Below are 22840 nucleotides of genomic sequence, written 5' to 3'. Positions count from 1 at the left end.
AATGAAAGTGAAAACAATATGAATATCATTGAAGGAGAGTGTAGGCCTTTTAAGTTAACGGCTATTGAAGTTAAACCTCATATGAATTGTTCAAGACATACAGAATTCATCAGACACGAGGTAACAGTGCCCTAACCTCCCTAAGTGTGAAAGCTGGAGAGCACACACTGCAGATGCTCCAAGCAGCTTGTGCAAGTCCACTGTGCCTGTAGCTGATGTTAGCTGTGTGTCCTTAAGCTCCAAGTAATTAAGCTGTTCCAGGAAAAAGTAGGTTTGGCCAGAGAACACTGAATGTCTGTAGGTGAGCATTCAGTTCTTATTTTCTTGAAGGGTCACTGAAACCTTGACCACTGCAAAGTACCACGTTCCAGTATTCTTAACCAGCTTGCAGGTCCAGCTTGGCTCCATGGAAGTAGCTGATCGTCTATCTCTGTTACATCAACAGAGCATTAATTGCCTATGTAAGGCAAGGCTAAAGGTGGGGTCATTTCTGGCTCACGCATGCATGAGAAATCTGTAGTATTTTGGGGAGAAGGGACAAGTTTCATCTCAAAGGCCTCTGCATTTCACTCTTGTCAGGTAATCCAAACAATAATGGAAATGAGTATTTGGTTTTATGTAAATAAAAACAAAAAGTTTGCAATAATTTATGGTACTTATTTAAATGACATGCAAATTACTTTGTGAAACTTAGGGGGAAAAGCAGCACAACTGAAACAGCACAATTGTTTCCAAGAATGCCTCGCATTCATTTCAAATCCACATACAATATTTCATTCATGCTTAATTATTTCCCCAGTGCTAGTCTAAGCATTACTGGTTCCCTTTGTCTTTTTGCTTTTGCATGCAGTGTGATTAGCAGAACTGCTTGTGCTCTACCAACTCCTGCACATATGGGGTTTAGCCTCATTGTTCGAGGGGTGGAGCAACAAGCAATATGAGCACTCATGCTGCCAAATTTGGCACACGTGAGCCCTCCGAAGTATACAGATATCACCCGTTTCATTTAAATCCCTGTCCATATTTTGCATTGCCACCATAACGGCAACTCCATTGTCTGGATGTATTATTTGAAGCAGCTTTTCTCCCATTGTTTGTGTACTGTAATCCTTGAGGTTTCTGTAGTCATCGTGAGCAGCTTACTTGAAAGAAATCACTTAGCTCTCACAGATCACTCTCTGAACCTGCTGGCAAAGGAACAGGCCATGACTAAAGCATGGGACCTGTGATCTTTCTGAAGAAAATCTCTTCAGCAGAGTTTATAATTTGTTGCTTTCATGGGGCTCTGTTCTCAGGGTTTGGACTCGGTGTTATCTTTCATCCCCCGTGGATTTTTTCTACAAGGCATGATGGGAATGTAAGCTGAAAAAAAGAAAAAAGAATAATGCTAGCTGTGGATGTGTACCCTAACAACATTTTACACACGTTTCAACTACTGGCAAAGAGAGACATCTACTGTTTGACAGAAATTAAGGATAGTGGCTTATTGTAATTGCAGTGAAATCTTAGCCTTTTATTCCTCCACGGTATAGAGATTGGCACATCCTGCTGTGAGCCTTTTCAACAGACTTTGGAGAACTTAATGCTTGTCTGCTTAGGGCAGAATAAAAGATCCCCTGGAACTTATCACAGAACAGGGGCTGCTCAGTTCTTTCCCTTTCTAGCATTCGGTCATCTCTGTGGTCAATGTTTGCTACTCCAATGGCTCTTGCATCTCATGGTTGTATATGTGCACACTGTTGTAGGTAGAGCAGCCTGGCAGAAGCCCTTCTTTATAAACTACGATCATTACAGATTTTGAATGCATATTATTTACTCCAGAAATAGCTATTTGTTATATTTTTAAGACAGTGGCTCCCAAAAGGAAGCCTGCAGAAAGTGAGCAAAGGCTTCTTTGAAGTTTGTAAAGAGTGGGCTTATTCCAGGTTTTTGGTTTTTTTTTTCCAAAAGTCTAGGTCATGTCATAGAACAACTGTAAATATGGTGTAAACATTGCTGTGCTTCATTTATCTTAGCAGTAACTCTTTAGACAACGTTGTTGTAGTCACAGAGGCAACACTTTGTGATTGCAAGGAGAGAGAGGTAGCACAGGCAATGGTATTGAAATATGGCATGCTAAATTGTGTAAGTCTGAAAATCCCATTATAACCTGTTTGAGTATTTTCAGTGGCTTCTGGAGGCTTTGAAATTGGTCTGTCATAATACAGAGTGATTCAAATTCACCTTTCCATCATGTTGTCTCCAGCACGTGACATGAGAATATGGGGCAGTGCAGTCTGTGCCTGTTGGCCTCCTCCCTTCTCTCTGTACCACCTTGGTGAATCTGAGCATCCCTCTGCCTGCAAATTGTCAGAATTCAAACCAGAAGACTAAATAGAATTGTTCTCTGTTCCCAGAAGAACAGGAAGCTATGTAAAAGTCACTCTCTTTCATCACCAGTGATGGTGTAAATTTGGAGTGGAGTTGGTGGAGTTGGCCATGGACCCTTGACTTTGACGGGACTTATAATCAGCCCAGTCTTCGTCTCCTTTAAGTACTCGATATCTGTGGCCAGAATTTTATGTAGCCAAACTTACTGCTCTCAGGCCCTGCAAGCACTGGGCTACACTATGGATTTCTGAACCACTGAACAGTACTGAGCGTGGAAATTTCACTGAAGTCATTTCAGACATCTTTAAATATCATCCTTTCATCCTTGTTACTAGAGTACTTTGTTCCTTAATTGAATTTACTGCACACGTTTTAGATCAGATTTTGAACTTTGTTTTGTGTACTCTTTAATGAGAGATTTGGAGAAGCGTCAGATGCATACATTCTGTGAAGGAGTGATCTGTCAGTGGAGAGAAATTGTGGTAGGGGATTCTTTTTTTAGTTCCTCTCTGGAAGCCTCGCAAGATATTTTATGTAGCTTTTTTTACTAGGACTTTCCTTCCATGTTCAGATGTGCCACAACATAAATATACAGACTAATTTGGGGATACTAACTTTTATGTTTAGATTTATTGTAATTTTTTTTCTGAAAACGTCACAGAATGGCTATTCTGTGCCAGTATGTATAATTATTGAATTAGACTGCTGAGCAAACAAAAAACACAGCATGAATGATTATGATAGTGATTCTAAAGGATCAGAAGATATGTATGTGCTTGCAGTTAAGGATATGGTTTAAATATATTTAACAGCTTGCTTGGACAGTGCTAACTATGAACATACACTATATTCCAAACAAGTAGTCTATATTTTTAGATCATCCTTCAAGAATGAGATGAAACGAGGTAACTAATAATGTTTTGTGACCTTCTTTACCAGTAGTCCATTAGTTTGGCATTGAAACTGATTATGGCAAACTTGTCACTTCATCACTTGGGAGTGTGTGCAGAGAGACCAAAGAAGCACCTGTTAAACCAGCAGTAGAATGATTTAGTTCACTCACACTGTTCTTCAAATTCATCTCCTTTCCTACAAGCTGATGAGGCAAACCTCTCCTTTGCTTAATGTCACACAAGGTACGTTGAAAGGCTGTGAAGAGACAGATGTTATGGAACTTCACTTCATATGCAAAAACCTGTTATATCGTTTATTTGCATTCAATTAGAAGTCAGACCCTGATGAATATCTAATGTAGGAAATGGGGAAAAGATTTGCCATCAAGCATATGCTTTGCTCGTGGTGGATCTCTAGCCTGCTATCGCACCTTCCCGTAGTGAATTGGGTAAGAACTGTCATTTTCACTATGTACACCCGTATTTCTGAGGTGAAGAGTCCTAATAAGATTACCTAATAAGGTAAAAGTATCTAGGTTACTGGTTTTAGGATTTCTTTTACTTATGTCATTACACAGAGTTCTGCAGAAAGCACAGTTCCTTTTAAATGGCCATTCTGTAGTTGCAGATTTTCCCTTACTGGGAAAGCCTGGCTCTGTTCAAGGGCTTATGTGCTATAGAATTACTTTCATACTCATTTTCTTTTTTCACTATAGGTTGTGCCTTGCTTTGTGAAATTCACAATTTGCTAGGTAATCTGGAAAGTAATGTAAGGAACTTGGACATTTTAAATGTGTTGTTTTCAAGAAGGAAAAATTCAAGTTATAATATGAAGCAGAAGTGGCAGACTCTTTCAGAACAGACTCTTCTTCCTGTGATCCTTCAGAGCACTCATATGGTAGTTTTATAGCATTTAAGGAGAGATAGAGGTATAGAACCCTAGACATTAAACAGCTGAGCTGAGGGGAACTGATACAAGCCTCTTACCCTCTTAAACCTGGATATGATTAGAAACTTCTTCTGTTACATCTTCTGTTTCCTTTCTTCTCTGTGACCATTCCCATCACATATTCTGGGAAACACATGATATTTCTTCCTTTTTCATTTTTCTATTTGCTTTGAATAATATTTTGAATTAAACCATCTTCTCCAGTATCCAAGCTAACACTAACATGAAAGGGAAATCTTAATTGGTACTTTAAGTTGCTTTACAAACTTCCACAGGTGGATCTGTATTACTTGCACGTGCCTCAAGGTCTTTGTCCTGATACTGTAATAGTGATAAATACAAAGATTGCAGAGAAAAGAAAAAAAAGCTCAACTAGCTGAAAATAAAAGTCTGCCATGTACAGTTGCTTAATGCTTGTGTTTTCCAAGGGAATCTCAGGCATTGAAGAAAATTTGGAGAAATGGCTTCAGCTTTTTTTTGGTCCAACAAGATTAAGTGCCTCATCTTAAATCTGCCATGGCTTCCTGTGGAGGTAGCAGGGATTTCAGATAATTGCATCAGGTATTTGAGACTGTTCCTCCAGCACTGAGCTTGCTCCTGCAGGACACTTTCTCTAGACCCTGTACAGAGCAGGCTGGAAGCCAGAATGAATCAGTCTGTCGGCAGCAACAGCCAACTTCCAGATGAAATCATCCCTGGTCCCCCTTGGCCTATCTCCTAGTATGTCAAAAGCTGTGAAAATACACAGTGAACACTTTGAGGACATGTTGGACTTGTCTCTAGCTATTTTGGGTTCTGTCATATGCTAGGGAGAGACTTCTGGCAGGAATCTGCTAAGTGGCTCACTAAAACAGAATTGCCTGTGCTCTGCTACTGTAGTTGGTGTCTGAGGTATGCTTTTGACAGACAATTTATATGGGTGTTTGAAGACTTTGAGGGGGTAAAAGAGAATATTTTTTTTCCTGATTGCTTTCATAACTCCTAGTAACCTAAAGAAGAAAAAGGCACAAAGCATCCCACTGAAGGAAGTTAGTCAGTGAATGCTGATAAAGAGACAAAGAGAACTGCTACATAGGAACAGCAATGCCGTCACTACTTTTAAGAGCCTAGCATAGTGTGGTGAATACAGTGACATCCATGATGGGATCTGAGTCACAGCAGGACTACCCTGAACTGCTCTCACTCCACCAATTCCTAGAATATGAAACACATATGAATGTTTATCCCATATACTAATTATTTATTAGGTCTGGATGTTGAAATTGAGATAAATACATGCAAAAATTAGTGATTCCACAATACACAGTCCTGTAAGAGAGAATTCAGCCAATAGAGCTATCCCTTCTGTCACTCGAGATAACTTTTTCCCATTTGGCATGCTGTGATTGTGGACCCATGGCTAGGTGGTCGGACAGCCACCAGATGGAGCCAGCCGGGCAGTAAACGTGGGCAGGAGGAACTGTTGTGGGTCTTCCTGCATCGTTAAGACTGAAAATAGGGCTTCTATAAACATAGTTATTACACCAAAACTCACAGGATATTTGGTGGACTGTGATGTGCTGATTCATGTGTGGAGGCTGATGCCCGATAAGGAAAACAAGTACTGACTAGTAACTACATGCAGGAAGAAATCTGGATCCAAGTGATTACAATGGCCAACTCCCATCAATTTCAACAGCCAGAAATTCTTGGAGAGTGTAGTGTGTCTTAGAGCAGCACTTATAGCCTTAGAGGATACATTTGTCACTGCTCTCCCACATTTTCAGTCCAGTAACTTTTAGAGAAAATGTAGATCTAGTAGGCTAGATGACGTAGCCCTAATAAATTACTAGTGTTTATCCTTAACTGGAGTTCTGAGTTAATTATTCAGTTCAGGACAGATTGATAAAAATGCCCTTTTTCATGTTCTGCATGCTTCATTGCTCTTTATTTTGCTCCTTGGAAAGCTGCTTACAGCTGCTATTTTGGGGTGTTACTTTTTAAAATGTATGTGACATTTTGGTTCTTTTCATTTTAGGAATTACATTTGCTTTTTACATCCAAATCATAAAAATCAAGAGTACCGATAGACCTGTAACATTTTGAGTTGTTAAACAGAGAGTTATTTTATGTGATCATATAAAGCACAGGGAGGTTAAAAAGTCCCCAGTGCAACAACAGGAAAGAGACAAAAATTGCAAGTTATGTTTTCTTTTCGTCATTCTGAATTTTCATCTTCTCAACAAGGAACTGGGGGAGTGCTTGGGGGGGAATGGTTTACTTTAAATCAGAGATGAAATCATAATAAAGACTTAGTTGACAGGGACACAAAAGCCTCACAATAATCCATCTTTGGAAAACAACAGCTTTTTTAACATTAGGCAGCAACTTTTTGAAGACTGTGCTGGCGTTAAGAAACAGTGTGATATTTCTAGAGCCATATGTGACACAGCTGTTTAGCACTGCTTCAGCTCATCACTTGTTTCATTACATATGGTGCTGTATCAGACTAGCATGCTGCACTTTACTGAACCAATGACTGAAATAAACATAGATTAAAGGGATGCAGAGTTGCTCTTAGATGCAGCTGGCTGGACCAGTTCAAAAAGGCAGACTATTTGATGGATGACCTGGAGTCCAGAGAGTGTTGGTCATTGGTTCAAAGCCCTGATGTAGATCAGTGACAAGTGGTGTCCCTCAGGGGTCAGAACTCACAGCCCAGAAAGAAACTGTATCCTGGACTGAATCCAAAGCAAGGGCAAGGGAGGTGATCCTGCGCCTATGCTCTCTGCTGCTGAGATCTCATCTGGAGCACTGCATCCAGATGTGGAGTCCTCAGTATGGATGTGGACCTGGTTGGAGAATGTCCAGAGGAAGGCCATAAAAATGACCTAAGGGATGGAACATCTCCCTACGAGGACAGGCTGGGAGCTGGGGCTGTTCAGCCTGGAGGAGAGAAGGCTCTGGGGAGACCTGAGAGCCGCCTTTCATTGTCCAAAGGAGGGCTGTAAGAAAGAAGGGGATGGACTCTTTAGCAGAATCTGCTGTGACAGGACAAGGGGAAATTGTCTGAAAGAGGGCAGATTTAGATTGGACATGAGGAAGTTATTTACAATAAGAGTGGTGAGGCACTGGCACAGGTTGCCCAGAGAGGTGGATGCCCCATCCTTGACACCCAAGGTCAGGCTGGACCAGGCTCTGAGTACCTGATGTAGCAATAGGTGTCCCTGTTTAGTGCAGGCAGATTGGATAGCCGGCCTTTAATGGTCCCTTCCAACTGAAACAATTCCATGATTCTATGATTTAATCGTATTCTGTGGCACAGAGCCTTCCTTCTTCTTTCTAATAGTCCGGCTGGGACGGGGAGCTGAGAACAGCGCAGGAAACGCTGCCACTCTTATAATATCCAGAGGCCCTTGCTAAGCTCCTGCGCGGCTTCCCGCGGCCGCCGGCTGGGTTCCTCGCGGGGACGCGGCGGAGGAGCGATCCCTACTGCCTACCTCGGGCTAAGCATTCCGCCAGGGCAAAGCAGGGCTGAGCCCATTCCCGGCCGCGGCTCCCTCCCTCCCTCGCCGCCTTTCCCTTCCGCGGCCGCGCCGCGCGGGGTCACCCCGAGTTCCGCGCTCCTCCTCCGGCGTCGGCCGCGCCGCAGCCGCTTCCTGCCGGGCCCGCGGCAGCCTGGCCCCGGGCTGCCGGACGGAGGCGGGCGCCGAGGGTGCCGCGGGCTCAGGTAGCGGGCCGCCGGGGGGGGAAAGCGGGACCGAGGGAGGAGCCGCGGCCGGGAGCCGTGAGGGAGGGAAGGGCCGCGCGGGGCCTGCGTCGCTCAGCCGGGCGTCCCTGCGTGCCGGCCGCGCTCGGGAGGGGGGCGGTCAGGGACGTCGGGAAGGCGATGGGGCGGCGGCGCGGCTCCGGGCCCGGTGGGGAGGCGCTGACGGCGCCGGGAGGGCCCGGCCGGGAGCCGCGGTGCGGCGGGAGCGGCGCGCGGGGCCGGGGGGCGGCCGCTGCGCCTGGCTGCAGCCGTGCGGATGTGGGGTCCAACGGGCCGCTCCTCGCCAGGAACCGAAAGAAGGATCGGTGCGGTTTATGAATTGAAAGAGAAATTGGGTGGATCCGACTGGCAGTGGGTTACACAGGCATTGAGTTCCTGGCAGCTTATACTGCTCACCCTCTTGCACGTGCGCTCCAAAACGATGGGACAGGTCTCTGGGCTCTGTCTGGTGGTCGTTGCACCAAGGCTAGCAGTCATCCCCGGGAAGGCTCGAAGCCTTCCTCACTGTGACCTTGTGACTTCATCATGCTGCAGTAGCAGCTCTGCCCTCCTTATCTTCACAAGACGTTCCCTAGATTTAGCCCAAAGAGAAGAAATAAATGTGTTTCAGCACTCGGGCTGTTGGTTTAGCCTGAGATCCTGCTGTGGTGGAGCAGGGCGTTCACACATTCATGTTCTTGTCATAGAGAGCAAGAGCTGAGTTCTGCAGCGGTTGTCCTCTCATTTCTCCTCAGCATCATTCTAAATGGAAAGCAGCTCACCTATTGTTAAGCAAACTAAAGACAAACACTTATTTTTCAAGTCACCATTGCCAAGATTAGTAGGATGAGTTGTACCACTGGTACATTTTGGTCTTTGTTTTCTTAGTGCTCAAGGAAGAACAGAGCAGCTGTTTTTTAGTGCTTTGAGCCTGAACTTCAGTGAATGAGGCAATGGATGCAGTGTGTCACCAACCAGCACGCACTGTTACTGTCATGCACTGCTGTGTCCAAAGCCTGACAGCAACCCCCAGCACCTGTGGTAAAATGAAGAACTGCAATGTTTGCTTTAGGCTGGCATGAAGATGAATGAAGCAGCAAGAGGAGGTGACTGTCTGAAGGATTTCTGAGTGTGTATCTCTGGAGCTGTGGATCATTCTTGGTGCCTTTCCCAACGAGCAGATTTTGTTCAGAGTTAACTGTGCTTGGATACCACAAAGACAGAGATGGCTTGGAGTCAGCCTTTTTATTTTTATTTCATTTTCACAGTAGATAATTTTTATTGTGAAATGCTCCACTTTCACTTTGCAGTGAGGAGATGTGTTGTAGGAAGGCTTGAAAATGACTTGGTTTGAGCTGTGAAGGTATGACACGTGCTGTGCTGTTTTGAGACTGAAAAATGAGACACTCAGCTACTGGATAGTATCAAAGTTAACGAGTACAACGATAACTCTGTGCCTCCTGTGTATTTGTGATTACAGTTTTAATTTTAATGTTGTGTGCATTGTTTTATTTTTTCCAGCAACAGCTTTCCTTGTTTGTTGTGCAGAATGATAGGCATTGAAGGTATTTGTGTCACAAACAAGCATGCTCTTGTTCTGTGCTGAGTCCTTTCACCTCTCCCTCTGAACGCTTCATGAGCTCTGCTGTTTGGGCTGAAAGTCTTAATTTCTGTTCATGATCTCAGTGCTCTGAATTGGTATTTCATTGGTATTGGGATGACTTTCGCAATGTGAGGGGAGGATGTTATTTTTGTTATCTCTATGTTCCTGCCATTTAGAATAGTTGCTAAAGTGGAAAGTATCCTTTGGCTGTAGTGCACTCCAAGCCAAAGCTGCATTTTTCATTGCCTAGTAATGTGAAATGCTGTGTTTAATCAGAGCTGCATTTTTTGGAGGTCAGGATTTTTGCAGATAACCTCTCCTAGATGGGAATATATGGATGTCTGGAAAAGTTGAAGTAGTTACCAAAAGGTGTGCTTTTTTTTCCTGGCTCAATAGTATGCAACCAGTGGGTGCAAAAACAGGGATACGATCTTTCTTCAGGGCAGCCTTCAGTAATTTGTTTTTTGTTTTTGGGGTTTTTTTTGATACTCAAAGCTATTCTGCCATTTCCTGTAGCCTCTTGCCTCGCTCACTACACTTGCTGTCACCAACTGTACAGAGACACGTATATTCTTTAATATTAAGTATGCAGTTATTTCAGCTGGGAAAGAAAATGCCCTGTAAAGTTGTCAGCTCGTGCCCTGCTGGACGAGATTTTCCGAGGAAGCAATCCTCCTGCCCTGTCTGTTCTTTCCTATTGTTCCTTTCCCACCTCTGCCTCCTTCCACAAATGAGAGTTGTGTTTCTTGTCTGGTTGAAGTCCCATCCTGCCATTCAGAGACACCCTGTGTTTCTGATTCCGTATCTCTAGAGCCTCCCATAGATTCCCAATCTCAGCTGTCACCTCCAACCCATTTTGGAGTCTGTTTCCTTCCTCCTGGCTCTTCCTGCTCATGTGGACGACCTTTGGTTTAAGCACCCCAGTCTTCAGCCATCTGAAGTTGGCGTCGAAATTCTTTAACATGGAAGAAAATTAGGAAAAGAAGTGAGATGTAACAACAAGTAACTAATTTACTGCAAAAACTAGGACAAAGAGAAGATATATAGCAGATATGCAAACTACAGTCTACAAGTTATGTTTTGATGAAGTTTAGCTTGATCTTTGTCCTGGAGCCCAAGGCAGAATAAGGCCAGCAATTGCTCGAGGCAAGGGAATATACTCCAGAACTGGATGGAAACTTTCTTACATTTTTAATTGCTGTAATTTGCCCTTGCTCATTCTTCTGAGTTCATCCAAACAACAGAGTCCTCTGCTCTGTTCTATGGTTTCATTTAGATTTGTTGACCATAAGCTCTTTGGTTTTCTAGAGAAAAACTAGAAGGTAATTTTTTGTTTTTCCATAATCACTGTGCCTGTGTCTTGTTTGTCTTACCAACTCCAGAGCTATAAGCAGCAAGATTTCGTCCCCACTGCAGTACCCACCTTAAACATCTTTTTCAGGTCCCTAACCAGCCAAGATGCCCATCCGCGTGGATCAAATGATGCAACTGCTTTGCAGTGTTTCTCAGGAGAAGGGAATGACAGCAGCTGTCAAGCACTCTGGTAGAGGAGCACTCCTAGCAGGTGCAACTGCATTTGTTGGGGGTTTGGTTGGAGGTCCACCTGGCATCGCTGTAGGTAAGTGTGGTTGGCTCACTGAGTGAAGAAACCAGCAGGTCTGCTTAGTGGGATTGAGTGTATTGGCAAGATTTCATTCAAATGAGCTTTAATAGCATTCCATTTTGCATTTCATTCTTTCAGAAGAGTGCTTTTAAGAAGTGGTGCATCATAATGGTGCTCACCCCTCTGAGTTCAGAGGGTGATGATCAGCAGCTCAGAGTCCAGTTGGAGACCTGTGACTAGTAGTGCTCCCAAGGGGTTGGTGCTGTGTCCACTCTTGTTCCATATCTTCATCAGCCTTGATGAGGGGACAGTGTCCACCCTCAGCAAGTACTGAAGGCTGAACAACCTGGGTCTGTTCAGCCTTAAGAAGACAGAGGGGGGATCTGATTAATGTTTATAAATATCTTAAGTGTGGGAGTCAAAGAGACATGGCCAACCTCTTTTCAGCAGTCTGTGGGGACAGGACAAGTGGAAATGCCTATAAACTGGAGCATAGGAAGTTGCATGCCAATATGCATGAGAACTTCTTCACAGTGAGGGTGACGGAGCACTGGAACAGGCTGCATAGAGAGGCTGTAGAGTCTCCTTCTCTGGAGATATTCAAGACCCGCCTGGAAACCTACCTGTGCAACCTGCTGTAGGGAGCCTGCTTTGGCAGGGAGTTGGACTTGATGACCTCTAGAGGTCCCTTCCAGCCCCTAGAATTCTGTGATTCTGTGATGATTATTGTGTTGGTGTTCCCTTTTAGGATGACAGTGACCTCAGTGACTTAAAACTCCTTTTTCTGAGAACAGGAAACCATACACAGGCTTATGTATATACTCTTTGGAGCCTTTTGAACTAGCTGTTATAAGTTGATGAACTTAGTCTCTGTGAGCACCTTCTGAAGTTTGGTCTCACGGGTGTAGGAAGCTGCAATGTGCATCTCTACGGAAGCTGTATGCTGGAATCATACTGGGGGTCTGGAGTAAAAGATTCTGTGTTAATGGTCACTGGCAAGGCAGTTGTTAACAGTGCGTTTTCCATAGAGTGGAATTAATATAACAGCAGAGCTTGTCCTAAAGAGACCAGTACCATAAGGAATGTTGTTTGATTTCTGATTTCAAGTTTGAAACTGTTAGCTTTCATTGTGTTGAATTCCTTTGTTGATGTAAAAAGCTGTAAAAACTCTTCTTGGTACTTGATCGTCATTCACCCAATTGATAGAAGATATGCCTTGTTGAATCAACTCTGCACTGATTTCTAATGAGGAGGTAGACACTATTGATGAACATCTCTTTAGAATTTTGGTCTAACAGTAGGGAGTAACATCTCTCTTCATTTTCTAGGAGGAGCACTTGGTGGACTGCTTGGTGCCTGGATGACCAGTGGACAGTTCAAGCCAGTCCCTCAGATTTTAATGGAGTTGCCTCCTGCGGAGCAGCAGAAGCTCTTCGATGAAGCCATTGCAATAGTCAGGAATCTAGACTGGACTGATATTGCTCAGCTGACTGCACTTGTCATGGGAAGTGGTCATCTCCAGCAGCAGTTGGCAGGAGTGGTGATAAATTACCTCACCAGAGAGCTAAGTGCAGAGATAAAGTATGGGGAATAAATCTTCCCAGAGAATGTTTTTAGATTGTAGTGAATTTTACTCTGACAGTTGTGATTCTTCAATGTATCAATTGTTAGTTAGCTTTACTAGTTACAAATGTAGGCAGATCTAAGTATTACCTTTTTTTTTTAGCACAAGTTATTATAGGTTTATTGTATTATCCTGTCACTGCCTTGCTGTGTTATTTGAAGTACTGTGTAGTGGGATTGAATTCAAGATCACTGAAGGGAATTCTGGTTCTCTTGCCAGATAATGTAGCACTAGGTAAAATTTTCAAAGTCCTTGTATTTTATTTAGGAGATGTAAACCTGTTTGTTGAAGTGCTTTAAATTTCTTCTGTGTATAGCATGAGTGCTAAAGTGTCGAGGGCACTTAGAAGAATTTTACCTGGTGCCCGAGTATTACAAGGGAAAGTTGCAAGAAATTATTTCTACTGTGAACTCACAAACCTCAAGCCTTTCTTGATTTTTTGGTCACATTTTTATTGTAATTCTTGGGAATTTGTTTCTGTAAGAAGAGAAGCCAATACCTGTTTGGAGGAACTTAGAAGAACAGGTGAAATAGAGTCTACAGAATTAGTGGTTCCTGATATCCTAGAACTGGAATGTGTGGCAAGGAGACTGGTTAAAAAAGGGGAGTGAGGAAGGACAAGTCTGACATTTTTATATGTTTAGTCATTTTAGCATTTGTTTCTCAACTGATTCTGAACATCTGGTCCTCTGTTTTCATTAAAATATTCCTAAGAAGCATCACAATGGTCTGTGTTTGGCTTTAGAGTGCATGAACTGTTTTAAGCATGGAAGAAGATTTGGAAAAGAAACAAGCTGTGAGAAGTACCTAATTTATGGCAAAAGTTAGCACATAGAGAAGATATATAGCAGGTATGTAAACTACAATCCACCAGGTATGATTGAATGAGGTTCTGCGTGGCCTCTGTCCTGGAGCCATCCCAAGGCTGAATAAAGCCAGCAATTTCTTGAGGCAAAGGGGATATACTGTAGAACTGAATGGAGACTTTCTTACATTTTTCATTGCTGTAGTTTACCCTTGTGCATTTTCCTGAGTTCATCCAAACTACAGAGTCCTCTGCTCTATTCTGTGGCTTCACTTACAATTGCCATAAGCATTATCTTTTGCCAGCAAAAAAATCTGGGAAACTGTTAGCTCATGATTTCCCAGAAATGAAAGAGAAAGTAATTTTTTGTTTTTACACAGTGACTGTGACAGTGTGTTTTTAGTCTCACTGACTCCAGTGAGCAACAGGGTTTTATTCCTCTTGCAGTAGTCAACTTAAACGTTTTTTTCAGGACCTTAACCAGCCAAGATGCCCATCCGTGTGGATCAAATGATGCAACTGCTTTGCCGCGTTGCTCAGGAGAAGGAAATGAAAGCTGCTGTGAAGCACTCTTTTCGAGGAGGGATAGTGACTATTACAACTGCCTTTGCTGGGGGTTTGCTTGGAGGTCCACCTGGGCTTGCTGTAGGTAAGTGTGTTTGCTTTAGGTGTATGAAGTGTGGTTGACTCACTGACTGTAAAAAAAAAGCAGCAGAAGTCTATTTAGTTGGGATGATTCGAAGTGAAGGGGCGAGTATTGGCAAAATTTCATTCAACTGAGCTTTAACAAGATGCTGTTTTGCATTTCATTCTTTCAGAAAAGTATTTTTAATAAGTGGTGCATTGTAATGCCTGTGTCAGCGTTCCCTTTTAGAATGACAGTGACCTTGGTGACTTAAAACTGCTTTTTCTGAGAAGAAGCCATATGCAGATCAATGGCTTAGGTATTGACTCCTTGGAGCCCTTCAAACTAGCTGTTAGATGTTCGTTTGCTTTAGGTGGGCAGAGTGCTGGTTCCCGTCTGCTAAGACATGCCAGTGCCAGATGTATGGCACATAACTGAGAGCAAAGTCTCAGACTGAGAGCTTTGCTCCATTACTGTGGTAAGGAGTGGAGATGGGAGGCCTTGAGGCAGTGACAGGACTGTTAGTACAGTGTTGGCAGATGCAGGGCATGAAGAAGAGCAGCAAAATGATGTTTGTTTCTGTATTTTAAGGCTACTCTCTATCCACGTCTTGGCAAACTCCTTAAATTCTTTCGTTCCCACACTGAATTCTTTCTAAACATTGGAGAGAAGCCAGAGTCCTATGGCAAATAATTGTATCCTCTGTATCTTTTGAACTAAGCAGTGTTGTATATATAGTTTAAAAGGTGCCTTGTCACTGAAGTCACATGTTGCATCAGTCCTTGAGTACACTTTACTCTTAGGAGCAGTTCCATAAATCTGAAGGGCTTACTGGTACTGGAGTAAATTGCAATTTCTTTGCAGCATTGTAAGTCACTGAAAAGCACTGTTCTGTATGGCTGCTAGCCATTATATATTGCACATCAGCGTAGGGCCATGATCCTTATTTCTTGGCTGTGGCAGTCCTACCCACATTATCTATATGTGATCCTTCTGCTCTGCACTTGATGGCCTGGAACCATACTGCCTGGCAGAGAGATTCTTCTCCAAGTCTGGTGGGATGTTAATTTGGTAGGAGAAAGGTTGAATGTGTCTGAATAATCCAAGAAAGTTGATGATCTTGGCCTCCATGAGCATCTTCTGAAATGTGGACATCATGGGTGTAGGAAGTTGCATCCTGCATCTTTGCTGAAGCAGGAAGCTTGGATCATACCAGGGATCTGTAGTAAAAGATTCTGTATTAATGGTCACTGGTAAGGCAGTTATTAACTGTTTTTTCCATGGGGTTGGATTCATGTAATAGCAGAACTTGTCCTAAAGAGACCAGTACCATAAGGAATGTTGTTTGATTTCTGATTTTGAGTTTGAAACTGTTATCTTTGATTGTGTTGAGTTCCTCTGTTGATGTAAAAAGCTATAACAATCCTTGATTCGTTGATCATCATTTGAGGAGGTGAACAGTATTGAGAAAGCATTTCTTTGGAATTTCAGGTCTAACAATGGGGAGTAACATCTCTTTTCATTTTCTAGGAGGAGCCCTCGGTGGACTGCTTGCTGCCTGGATGAACAGCGCAAAATTCAAGCCAGTCCCTCAGATTTTAAGGCAATTGCCTCCTGCCGAGCAGCAGAAACTCTACATTGAAGCCATTGCTGTACTCCAGAGTTTAGACTGGTCTGATTTTGCTCGACTAACTGCTGTTGTAATGAATAGTCATCTTCTGCAGCTGCAGTTGGCTAAACTACTGGAAAATTACTTTACCAGAGAGCAGAGTGCAGTGATAAAGTACGGAGCATAAAGCTTTTCAGAGCAGATTTATACGTTGTAGGGAATTTTACTCTGACAGTTGTGATTCTTCAGTGTGTTAATTATTAGCATTAGTATTGTCATTGTAGCTTTTGTTTCTCAACTGATTCTGAATATCCTCTGTCTTCATTAAAATATTCCTTAGAAGCATCACAGTGGTCTCTGTTTTGCTTTACAGTAGATGAACTGTTTTAAGAACTGGGCACTTAATTTTCCAACCAGTTGTTCAGCATTTGTTGCAAGGCACACAGGAAACAAGGTTAAAAATTGAATAATGAGTAGATGTGCTTTTTTTTTTTTTTTTTTTAATATTTAGGAACAAGTGATACCGCTCTGATAATTTTAGTCTTGCAGTAAAGATTTCTCCATGTTTGGGTGGTGACATTTCTCATAGTTGAGCTTTAAATTTGGAAGTTTCAACTCAAAATTTGCTGTTGTTTAGATTTGATTAATTCAGTTCTGCAGGAATACTTTGTTGTTAATAAATACAGTTTACTTTCCTTCCTGGAGTGCAGGGCAATGACTGTTGTTTGAAAGTGCTTTTTCAGTGAAATGAAAGCCAGCAGCAAATGGCAGTGAGCACTTCTGACCTTGCTGTAGTTTCATAATACATACCTGAAATCAGTGTTTTTTCAGTTTGACAGATTACACACAGTACAATTCTCTTTTAAGTCCATACGTATCACAGAATCACAGAATTGCCAGGGTTGGAAGGGACCTCAAGGATCATGAATCTCCAACCCCCCTGCCACACGCAGGGCCACCAACCATTCCACCTAATGCTAGACCAGACTGCCCAGGGCCCCATCCAATCTGGCCTTGAACACCTCCAGGGACGGGGCATCCACAACCTCCCTGGGCAGCTGTTCCAGTACCTCACCACTCTCTCCGTAAAGAATTTCCCCCTGACGTCCAACCTAAATCTCCCTTCCCTCAGCTTAAAACCATTTCCCCTTGTCCTGCTGTCACTCATGTACTCTATAGCTCTTTTAAAGTATTATTTCTTAAAACTCATACACTTCTATTTACAATTTTATGATTATTTCACAAACCAAATTGACTCTTCTGGAAGACTATGCTGCTACTAGCAGCAGATATTTGAGTGAAACAGGAGGAGAGAGCCTATCCCCTTTATAATCAGCCGTTCAAAGATGGACTTGAAAAAACCTGGCATGTGATTGTTAAATAGGTCACAGGAAAGATTCTGGTTTCAGTTAATTTATAATAGCAGTCGTATTATTAAAACTGATTGCTAGCAGATTTTAGGGTAGTTGCGGATATCAGGATTGTGACTCCCATGTTACACATTCACAAATTGAGGACCAAAAGTAGATACTGAATTAATTTATGGTGCTTATGCCAGTGTCACAGCCACTAATTGAGCTTAATTTATGAGAATGTCAATCCTGTGCTGTCGTATGTTACTCTGTTTCTTATTCTTTCAAATACTTTTCATTATATACTCAGAAATGAGAAACTACTTCTAATGGCAACCTTTCGGCATTTGCTGTAGTATGTAGGAGTATGAGATATGTGTGTACCAGGGGGAGACTGGTCAGAGTGCTTCAGAAGGCTGTGTGGGCCCATCTACTTTATGCTAAATGCTACTGCCACTGAGCTCAGGAGGAGCTTTATACTCTGTGTTGCACAGTAGCATGCTATTAGCCAGTATAATTTAGTGTACCCATGTTTTCAGATGGCTGATGGAGAACCAGAAAGAAATGGGTTGTTTGTATCACTATTTGTAAAGTATGATGTATGTGGAACTTCTCAAAAGGTAACAAGTAGCTATATTCAGAGTGGTAGCAGTAGGTTTGCAGCAAGGTGTGCAGTTTGGTCTAAAACACAGTCTATCACTGCTGGTGATAGAAGAACAGAAACTAAGTTGGCTATTAATTTCAAGTGAGTTTGGGCGAACAAGAGGGAGGAAACAACCATTTGACATTAAGGACACTCTGGTAGCTGTCTGCTGTAGGGGAATTAGCATGGGATGCCATGGTATTGGTTGTTTGTATGTTAATGACTTATGGCAGTTCATTCTGTTGAACGCTGCAAAAAGAAATGGTCATTGTCTTTTGTCTCTGACTACAGTCCTGTGCTACAGTGTCAAGGTGATAACAATTTCTGACTCTTCCTATTTGTTTTCTTAGTGCTCAAGGAAGAACAGAGCAGCCGTTTTTTAGTGCTTTGAGCTTGAACTTCAGTGAATGAGGCAATGGATGCAGTGTGTCACCAACCAGCACGCACTGTTACTGTCATGCACTGCTGTGTCCAAAGCCTGACAGCAACCCCCAGCACCTGTGGTAAAATGAAGAACTGCAATGTTTGCTTTAGGCTGGCATGAAGATGAATGAAGCAGCAAGAGGAGGTGACTGTCTGAAGGATTTCTGAGTGTGTATCTCTGGAGCTGTGGATCATTCTTGGTGCCTTTCCCAACGAGCAGGTTTGGTTCAGAGTTAACTGTGCTTGGATACCACAAAGACAGAGATGGCTTGGAGTCAGCCACTTTAGTGCAGAAATAACCTTTCATTTTCGCAATAGATATTTTTAAATTGAAAGTTATTTTGTTATTGCTTTACTTTCACTTTGCAGTGAGGAGATGTGTTGTAGGGAGGCTTGAAAATAAGTTGGCTTGAGCTGCAAAGGTATGACATGCTATTATCAAAACTGTTTTGAGACTGAAAAATGAGACACTCGGCTACTGGATAGTATTACAGTTAACAAGCACAACGATAACTCTGTGCCTCCTGTGTATTTGTGATTGTATTTTTAGTTTTAATGTTGTGTGCACTTTTTTCCAGCAACAGACTTCCTTGTTTGTTGTGCAGAATGATAGGCATTGAAGGTATTTCAGGCATGCTCAAACAAGCATGCTCTTGTTCTGTGCTGAGTCCTTTCACCTCTCCCACTGAACACTTCATGAGCTCTGCTGCTTGGGCTGAAAGTCTTAATTTCTGTTCATGGCAGTTTCTCTGATCTCAGTGCTCTGAATTGGTTCATTGGTATTGGGATGACTTTCACAATGTGAAGGGAGGGTATTATTTTTGTTATCTCTGTGTTCCTGCCATTTAGAATAGTTGCTAAAGTGGAAAGTATCCTTTGGCTGTAGTGCACTCCAAGCCAAAGCTGCATTTTTCATTGCCTGGTAATGTGAAATGCTGTGTTTAATCAGAGCTGCATTTGAATTTAGTCATACTGTCAGCAAATAACCTCTCCTAGATGGGAATATATGCATGTCTGTAGAACTGGATAGAAACTTCCTTATGTTTTTCATTGCTTTAATTTTCCCTTTTTCATTCTCCTTAGTTAGTCTTAAGAACAGAGACCCCTTCTGTTCTGTGTCTTCATTTACAGTTGGAATGAGCATTATCTTTTGCCTGAAAAAAAAAAAAAAAAAAAAAAAAAAAAAAACTTTTATGGGAGACCTTTACCTCAAGATTTCCCAGAAATGAAAGAGAAAGTAATTTTTTGTTTTTCCACAGTGGCTCTGGTAGTGTACTGTGTCAGTCTCGCTGGCTCTGGAGCTGTAAGCAGCAAGATCGTGTCCCTCTTGCAGCAATCAAACTTACCTTAAATATCTTTTTCAGGTCCTTAACCAGCCAAGATGCCCATCCACGTGGATCAAATGATGCAACTGCTTTGCAGTGTTTCTCAGGAGAAGGGAATGACAGCAGCTGTCAAGCACTCTGGTAGAGGAGCACTCCTGGCAGGTGCAACTGCATTTGTTGGGGGTTTGGTTGGAGGTCCACCTGGCATCGCTGTAGGTAAGTGGTGACTTAAAACTGCTTTTTCTGAGAAGAAGCCATATGCACATTAGTGGCTTAGGTATTGACTCCTTGGAGCCCTTCAAACTAGCTGTTAGATGCATTTCACAGAATCACAGAATCACAGAATCGTAGGGGTTGGAAGGGACCTCCAGAGATCATCGAGTCCAACCCCCCTGCCAAAGCAGGATCCCTACACCAGGTCGCACAGGTAGGCGTCCAGGCGGGTCTTGAATATCTCCAGAGAAGGAGACTCCACAACCTCCCTGGGCAGCCTGTTCCAGTGCTCCGTCACCCTCACCGTAAAGAAGTTCTTGCGCACATTGGTGCGGAACTTCCTATGCTCCAGCTTCTGGCCATTTCCCCTTGTCCTGTCTCCGCACACTGCTGAAAAGAGTCTGGCCTCGCCACTTTGCCCCCCACACCTTAGATATTTATAGACCTGGATCAGGTCCCCTCTCAGTCTTCTCTTCTCAAGGCTAAACAGACCCAGCTCACTTAGCCTTTCCTCATAGGGGAGATGCTCCAGGCCCTTCACCATCTTTGTGGCTCTCCGCTGGACTCTTTCCAAGAGATCCCTGTCTTTTTTGTACTGGGGAGCCCAGAACTGGACACAGTACTCCAGATGAGGCCTTACCAGGGCAGAGTAGAGGGGGAGGATAACCTCCCTCGACCTGCTGGCCACGCTCCTTTTAATGCACCCCAGAATGCCATTGGCCTTTTTGGCCACAAGGGCACACTGCTGGCTCATGGCCAACCTGTCGTCCACCAGGACACCCAGGTCCCTCTCCACAGAGCTCCTCTCCAGCAGGTCATCCCCCAACCTGTACCGGTGCATGGAATTATTCCTCCCTAGGTGCAAGACTCTACACTTGCTTTTGTTAAACTTCATCTGGTTCCTTACTGCCCAATTTGCTTTCGGTGGGCAGAGTGCTGGTTCCCGTCTGCTAAGGCATGCCAGTGCCGGATGTGTGGCACATAACTGAGCAAAGTTTCATGCTGAGAGCTTATTAGTGTGAGCTTTGTTCCATCACAGTGGTAAGGAGTGGAGATGGGAGGGCTTGAGGCAGTGGCAAGAATGTGAGGCAATGTTTGCAGATGCAGGGGATGAAGAAGAGCAGCAAAATGATGTTTGTTTCTGTATTTTAAGGCTACTCTCTATCCATGTCTTGGCAAACTCCTTAAATGTCTTTCCTCCCCACACTGAATTCTGTCTAAACACTAGAGAAAAGCCAGAGTCCTATAGCAAAGACTTGTATCCTCTGTGTCTGTTGAACTAAGCAGTGTTATATATATAGTTTAAAAGGTGCCCTGTCACTGAAGTTACATGTTGCATCACCTCACTGAAGAGAGATATGCCTTGTTGATTCAACTCTGCACTGATTTCTAATGAGGAGGTAGACACTATTGATGAACATCTCTTTAGAATTTTGGTCTAACAGTAGGGAGTAACATCCCTCTTCATTTTCTAGGAGGAGCACTTGGTGGACTGCTTGGTGCCTGGATGACCAGTGGACAGTTCAAGCCAGTCCCTCAGATTTTAATGGAGTTGCCTCCTGCGGAGCAGCAGAAGCTCTTCGATGAAGCCATCGCAATAGTCAGGAATCTAGACTGGACTGATATTGCTCAGCTGACTGCACTTGTCATGGGAAGTGGTGACCTTAAGTTTCTGCTGGCAAGAGCAGTCGGAAGGTTCTTAATCAGAGAGCTAAATGCAAAGATAAAGTATGAAGAATAGATCTTTTTTGGGCCTGGTTTCTAGATTTTGTTGAATTTTACCTTGACAACTGTGATTCTCTGATGTAGCAATTATTAGGATTAGGATCATCATTGTAGCTTTCATTTCTCAGCTGATTCTGAATATTCTGTTTTCATTTAAAAAAAAAAAATCCTAAAAAGCATCACAGTGGTCTCTGTTTTGTTTTAGAGGAAAGGAACTATTGAAGAAGTGGGCACTTAGTATCTCAGGCAATTTTTCACTCTTTATTTCAAGGCAAATCAGGAAACTATTTATCAGGTTTGATGTACATGGAACTTCTTGGGTGGAGGCATGTACCTATTTTCAGAATGGTAGCAACATGTTTGTGACAGGGTTTGCACACTGTTTTGAAACAGTTGAGTGCAGCCCTGTTCTATTGTGTTAAATCACCACAATATTTGCCTTTTAGGTTTATCAGAGGATTTGGGCATTACATAACTGTTCAGCAGATTTGATTGTCTAAAGAACTGCTCAAGAATGTATTAATATCCTTCTGTTACACTTCTTTGGTACCGATGTGGCTGTCCTCCACTGTATCCCGTGTTACTGGAAACAGCTACAGGCAGGGGACAGGATCTAATGAAATCCATCCAGTTGCACAGTGTCCAGGTTAAGTATGAGATAGAGCCATCACCTAGGAAACAAGGTAAAGCAGTGCCAGCAGTTCTAGGAAGCAGCTAGAATTGTCGCTGTGGGGAGATGTACATACTTATATAAATAATCCATCTGTGATGGATTTTATTATTAATTTGGTTTGGTTGTAGATGTGACAGAATCAAGATAGATTTTCACTGGCAGATAGTGTATTTTTAGATTTTTTTTTCTAACTGTCTGGTTTAAAAATGGAAAGCAAACATGATTATAAATAGTTATGTTAGCAAAGAGAGACTATTTTTATTCACTTACTTTATTATTTAATGGCAACCCTGAATTCCAACATAGATTAGTAATTGAGATCTGCCATCTAGTGGCAAGTAGATTAATTCTTAAATTCAGCCTATCAGGGCTGCCTCTGTGGATAACACAGCTATGTTTTTCTGTGAAAAGTCGGGGTAAATGAAATTGTATTAGATTACAAATATCAATCCACCTATGCCTAGAACTCATGTACATTCTCCTGCAAAGAGGCTTTTTTAAATGATCACTATCATAAGTGAGCTGTGACTGTACAAATTTTTGCTGCAGCTGCATGACAGTTTTCACTGTAGGAGAAAATACGTAGTCAGAAGGAGGACAGTTCGTGTTTTTTGTTGTGGCAGTGCTTCATAGATTTGCATTGCAAGGCAGGTATTTGCTATGAAATCCAAATAAGTT

General features: G+C 42.7%; 3 protein-coding genes and 1 long non-coding RNA gene across 11 annotated transcripts; 3 read left to right on the top strand and 1 right to left on the bottom strand.

Annotated features, from left to right (window-relative positions):
- Positions 1-604: 604 nt before the first annotated feature.
- LOC149916136 (uncharacterized) lies at positions 605-7757 on the bottom strand. Its single transcript, XR_016470928.1, has 3 exons — positions 7692-7757; positions 3434-3519; positions 605-1362 (listed from the first exon to the last, which is right to left on the bottom strand). It is a non-coding gene; the product is annotated as an uncharacterized LOC149916136 (long non-coding RNA).
- On the top strand, positions 7586-13611 carry LOC116244026 (protein C19orf12 homolog). 5 transcript variants are annotated; one of them, XM_031615528.2, is made up of 4 exons: positions 7586-7921; positions 10984-11160; positions 12474-12726; positions 13515-13611. In XM_031615528.2, exons 2-4 carry the CDS (start codon positions 11001-11003, stop codon positions 13531-13533), a joined length of 432 nt encoding a protein of 143 aa, XP_031471388.1. In that variant the 5' UTR covers positions 7586-7921; positions 10984-11000; the 3' UTR covers positions 13534-13611. The 5 variants fall into 5 exon arrangements, with proteins under 5 accessions (XP_031471388.1, XP_090006115.1, XP_090006116.1 ...); XM_090149989.1 differs by lacking the exon at positions 7586-7921 and adding an exon at positions 8187-9045; XM_090149990.1 differs by lacking the exon at positions 7586-7921 and adding an exon at positions 8187-9068.
- LOC116244028 (protein C19orf12 homolog) lies at positions 13517-16156 on the top strand. Of its 2 annotated transcripts, XM_031615533.2 has the most exons (3): positions 13517-13620; positions 14047-14223; positions 15730-16156. In XM_031615533.2, exons 2-3 carry the CDS (start codon positions 14064-14066, stop codon positions 15993-15995), a joined length of 426 nt encoding a protein of 141 aa, XP_031471393.2. In that variant the 5' UTR covers positions 13517-13620; positions 14047-14063; the 3' UTR covers positions 15996-16156. The 2 variants fall into 2 exon arrangements, with proteins under 2 accessions (XP_031471393.2, XP_090006118.1); XM_090149992.1 differs by lacking the exon at positions 13517-13620 and having other exon boundaries at positions 13640-14223.
- A 700-nt stretch (positions 16157-16856) lies between these two features.
- LOC116244029 (protein C19orf12 homolog) lies at positions 16857-21668 on the top strand. 3 transcript variants are annotated; one of them, XM_090149993.1, is made up of 3 exons: positions 16857-18394; positions 19591-19767; positions 21240-21668. In XM_090149993.1, the coding sequence occupies exons 2-3, from the start codon at positions 19608-19610 to the stop codon at positions 21503-21505; spliced, it is 426 nt and encodes a 141-aa protein (XP_090006119.1). In that variant the 5' UTR covers positions 16857-18394; positions 19591-19607; the 3' UTR covers positions 21506-21668. The 3 variants fall into 3 exon arrangements, with proteins under 3 accessions (XP_090006119.1, XP_031471395.2, XP_031471394.2); XM_031615535.2 differs by having other exon boundaries at positions 16858-18371; XM_031615534.2 differs by having other exon boundaries at positions 16858-18446.
- Positions 21669-22840: the final 1172 nt, after the last annotated feature.

Source organism: Phasianus colchicus, chromosome 13 (assembly GCF_987193195.1).
Source record: "Phasianus colchicus chromosome 13, bPhaCol1.hap1.1, whole genome shotgun sequence".
Lineage (NCBI taxonomy): Eukaryota > Metazoa > Chordata > Aves > Galliformes > Phasianidae > Phasianus > Phasianus colchicus.
Note: the sequence above shows the minus strand (reverse complement) of the source record. Positions and strands in the feature narration are given on the sequence as shown.

Coding starts and splice junctions, on each gene's coding strand:
- LOC116244029 (XM_090149993.1), top strand. CDS start 19,608: ATGCCCATCCACGTGGATCAAATGATGCAACTGCTTTGCAGTGTTTCT. Junction 19,768..21,239: donor TCCACCTGGCATCGCTGTAG/GTAAGTGGTGAC, acceptor TTCATTTTCTAG/GAGGAGCACTTGGTGGACTG.
- LOC116244028 (XM_031615533.2), top strand. CDS start 14,064: ATGCCCATCCGTGTGGATCAAATGATGCAACTGCTTTGCCGCGTTGCT. Junction 14,224..15,729: donor TCCACCTGGGCTTGCTGTAG/GTAAGTGTGTTT, acceptor TTCATTTTCTAG/GAGGAGCCCTCGGTGGACTG.
- LOC116244026 (XM_031615528.2), top strand. CDS start 11,001: ATGCCCATCCGCGTGGATCAAATGATGCAACTGCTTTGCAGTGTTTCT. Junction 11,161..12,473: donor TCCACCTGGCATCGCTGTAG/GTAAGTGTGGTT, acceptor TTCATTTTCTAG/GAGGAGCACTTGGTGGACTG.